This window comes from Triticum dicoccoides, chromosome 2A (genome assembly GCF_002162155.2).
Source record: "Triticum dicoccoides isolate Atlit2015 ecotype Zavitan chromosome 2A, WEW_v2.0, whole genome shotgun sequence".
Classification (NCBI taxonomy): Eukaryota; Viridiplantae; Streptophyta; class Magnoliopsida; order Poales; family Poaceae; genus Triticum; species Triticum dicoccoides.
The window spans coordinates 389,789,814-389,793,824 of NC_041382.1; the positions used below are offsets into that span (position 1 = coordinate 389,789,814).

General features: G+C 52.1%; 1 protein-coding gene across 1 annotated transcript; it reads right to left on the bottom strand.

The window, feature by feature from the left end:
• Positions 1-362: 362 nt before the first annotated feature.
• Positions 363-3,383, bottom strand: LOC119354653. Its single transcript, XM_037621381.1, has 3 exons — positions 3,099-3,383; positions 2,242-2,352; positions 363-2,155 (listed from the first exon to the last, which is right to left on the bottom strand). The coding sequence occupies exons 1-3, from the start codon at positions 3,300-3,302 to the stop codon at positions 620-622; spliced, it is 1,851 nt and encodes a 616-aa protein (XP_037477278.1). The 5' UTR covers positions 3,303-3,383; the 3' UTR covers positions 363-619.
• Positions 3,384-4,011: the final 628 nt, after the last annotated feature.

The window sequence follows — 4,011 nt, forward strand, 5'->3', positions numbered from 1 at the left end:
ACTCAAACAACCTAGAAACCATATCTATAGATGAACTATCAAGAACACACGAGAGCACAAGAGGGAGGGCTGAGCAAAATGAGACAACAAACTGCTATGCAGGACCTGAATCGACACCGCCACACCAGGGGCGGCAATCCTCAAGCAAAAACGACCAAAGATGGTGGAATCACCATGGAAAAGAAGGCGCCAAGATAGTCGCGTCTCTCCTCTCTTCTCTGTCTCTCTCTGTAGCTCTATCTCTTTCTCTCGAACAGAGCAAAATGGACAACCAGATAAACACTGAGGGGAAAATAAATTCAAAATACACTCGGAAAGAAGAGGGTGGCCGCGAGCAGCCCGGGAATGGAAAAGAGTTGCTTTTCATCGGAATGAAAAATTAGCAAAACCGTTAATTAGTGTACATATGACAGGAGGAGACTGGAATGCACAAGCCAAGAAGATGGATTTTGCGTACGTATATACAGGCATTTGATGTTTGTTTGTTTTTTTGCGGGTGAGGTATTTGATGTAGTATTAACATGTGCAAATGCGCTTATCCTATTATCCTCCTATAAACATATGGTGCCGGGTGCGACCGTGCGAGCCACAGCCATGTGTACATATCTCTTTAACGATCTCAGTTGCATGCCGCTACCTGCATCTTGTGCTTGGCAGCAGAGCTGGGCAAGGGCTTGCGATCGTCCATCCTGGCCTCCAGAAGCTTCTCCTGCAGGCTTTGCTTTTGCTTGTGCTTGTGCGGCCCTCGCGCCAATCCTTTGGATTCGTGGCTCCTCTGCCGCTGCTGCTGCGGTTTCACCAAGTAGGACGAACTGCACTGCTCCCCAACCGGCAATGCCGGGGTGATCACGGTTGACCTCTGCTGTTCCGATGTCGGCGTCGTCCCTGCAGACCCAGCTGTTTTCTTCCTGCTCTCGCTGATCGCCGACCTCCACAGCCGCCGTATCAACGCCGTGTTCTTCCCAGTGGCGGTGGCGCCCCTGCTTGGACTTGGATGGTGAACCTGATCAGTGAGGCCGCTGCCTCCTTTGCCATTGGACAACAAGGACGCGTTGCTCGCTCGCGCCACCGAACGGTCGCTGGTACCAGCCGAAGCACAAGAATCACGCCGCCGCTCACGGTCGGGCGTGTCCCAGCTACTGCCGCTGCCGTTCTCCAGGCCGGCGGAGCCGTCGAGCTTTTCCAAGAAGATGTCCGTCGCCGGGCTGACGGAGTGGACGTTGGACGCCGGGCTGCCGCCGCTTGCCGTCTCTTCTCTCCGGCAAAAGTGCTGGAACACCCGGTCCACGTCCTCCGGGGCATGAGGATTGCGATGGCTCAGCTCCTTGACTCCGCGGAGCCGGACGGAGCTCGCCGCCTCGCTGATCATCCGTGCCTCCCGCAACGTGGAGTTGTTGGCGTCGATGCTCTTGCCGTCCTTCCGCAGGAAGGACTCCATCTCGGCCTGCAGCCGGTTGAGCTGCGAGTACTTGTGCTCCAGCGCGAGCTTGGCGTCGGAGAGCTTCATCTGGACCCTCTCCTCGCGCCACACCTCCGCCATCTGCAGCATCCGGCGCTCCTCCTCCATCTCCTCCCGCATGCCCAGGCACTCGCGCCGCAGGAGCTCCACCTCCGCCTGGTCCTCCTCCACCTCCTTGGTCAGCTCCTCGCACGCGTCCTCCATCATCTCCCGCGCCTTGCGCTCCATCTCGTAGCTCTGCACCGCCTGCTTCGCCGACGCCTTGGCCTCCGCCAGCTCCTTCACCAGCTTGCCGTTGGCCGCCTCCAGCTGCCGCCGGTGACGCCTCTCCGTCTTGACGTCCTCTTTTGACGTGGCGATCACGTGCTGAGCCTTGTCACGCATCCTGCTCTTCCACGACGCCTTCTCCTCCGTGACCTTCCTCAGGAAGCGCTCCACCTTCTTCCTCATCACGCGCTTCTCGTCCTCGAGCTCGCTGATCCGAGCACGGGCCTTGTCAAGCTCGGCCTCCAGCGCCACCGCCACCGCCGAAGCATGGCCGTGAGCCGGCATTGCACGGGCGTGATGAACATGTGGTGGGAGCTGGCAAGGATCATGTGAAGCCAGCATGTTGTGCAGGCAGGCATGCTGCTGGTCCCATTTGGTTGCCTTCTCCATCCAACAACCATATGGCAAGTCCACAGCGCAGGCATCGATCTAATCAATGAACGTGCTCAAGTTAGAAAAATCAGCTTATGCATGCCAAGAGAGAACATAAACAGAATTATACATACAGTGCCTACCTTGTCTAAGATGCTATGATTTCTGCATGGGATTCCGACGCCCAAACCGCACCGCGTTTTGTTGCCATTGCAGAGTTTCGCTTTCCCTTTTCTTCGGTGTCGGGGGCTACGCTGTATCAAGCATTGATTGTTAGTAGCAATCAGAGTCATATATAGAGGAAATACAGTAAGCGATTCCATGGTTGAAAAATGCAGCTGTTGGAAAGAATCACAGGATTGACAATACGTTACTGCATTCATCTGGTTTTGGGATTACCCTGATAATCTACAATCCCGGATATATTTGAAATATTTATTTGTTTCATGGCATTGAAGATTAAATATGTTGTGTCCTGCACCTGATTTATTTTATATGATGATGTTCTCTTTTGGGGAAATAATTAGTGGAGGATTGACAGCACCAAAAGTACAGGGGGGATGCTGATCATTTACAAACAATCATGCTAATTGAAACACTTCTGAACCTAAGCAAACTGAAACGAATAATTGGAGGAAAAGAGGGAGCAAAATTTGGTCCTGAATTCGCAGCCATGCCTACAGCCTGGTAGGAACGAGGAAGAAAGACCATACACAATCGAACCAGATGAGTACTGAACCAGATGGCGCCAAAGAAACCAGCCATAAAGAGAAGAAACAGGCGATGGCATCAGTTTGGGGATCAGAGGTCAAAAGCGCAACCCAATTTTGACCATTGTGTAAGGAAGGATCAGGAAGAATCCGACCCCAAAATAATCTAGTGACAAATCAAATCAATCAATCTTGAATCAAGAAGAACAACCCCCCAAACCGGCTGACTCAACTGGAGAGAGGATCACAGCAACGAAGCGATGAGAGAGGGAGGCGGCGAGGGCACTCACGGGAGAATGAGCGTCGTGCCGCAGAGGGCCGGGGTTGACCGCCTGCCGCTCGGCGTGCCGCAGCCTCCAGAGGCCGGCGGCGAGCGCCCTTGCCGTGGCACCGGCGAGCGGCGGCGTCCTCGCCGTGGCGGCATTGTGACGTCGCCTCAGGTGAGCGCGGATGCCACGGGGGCTCCGGCGATGATGAGTGGCGGAGGGGGTCATGGGATCATGGAGCCGGAGATTGGAAGGTGGCAGGGAGTTATTGGCTGCTGTTGTTTTTGGATGGCAATTTCTTTCCGCATCTGCATGCACATGCCATGTGTGAGGAGACGGAGACCATCACAGGGACAAGACAGAGACAGACGGATCCTTTTTTCCTTCCTAACTTATTTCATTTTTATCAGGTAGTACTAGATCCAGGAGTGACTGTGATTTTGCTATTTATTCATATTAAGATTCTTCATTTTTCACCTTGCCATTAGTTACATATGCACATACACACCCCTATAAACGCACGCACACCCCAGCCCTATGAGCACCCTCGAGAGATTGAGCCGGCACATCATCTTGAGATTGATGAAGTCGACGTAGACGCCTTCGTAGTCGAGGGGAACATCTCCTCAACGCACATCGCCGAAATGTCCAGAATAAATCTAGAAAAATGCAAGCATCGATGTAAGTCTAAGGCTTAAACTCTGATGGACTGAGAATACCATTATTTTCCTAACCATCCAATGGTTTGCACCTTGTCCATTAGTTATTCTTACAACTCACATTCTATTTCAGCACACATTTGACAATTTTTTAGGAAGGGGACTAGTTAAGAAAGTTGTGGTGAGCCAAAATTCTTAAATAATTATAACTTAATTTTTTTTTTAGAAAAAATGACAACATAAGTTACGATCAAGGATGAAAATGACCTCTGTTTATC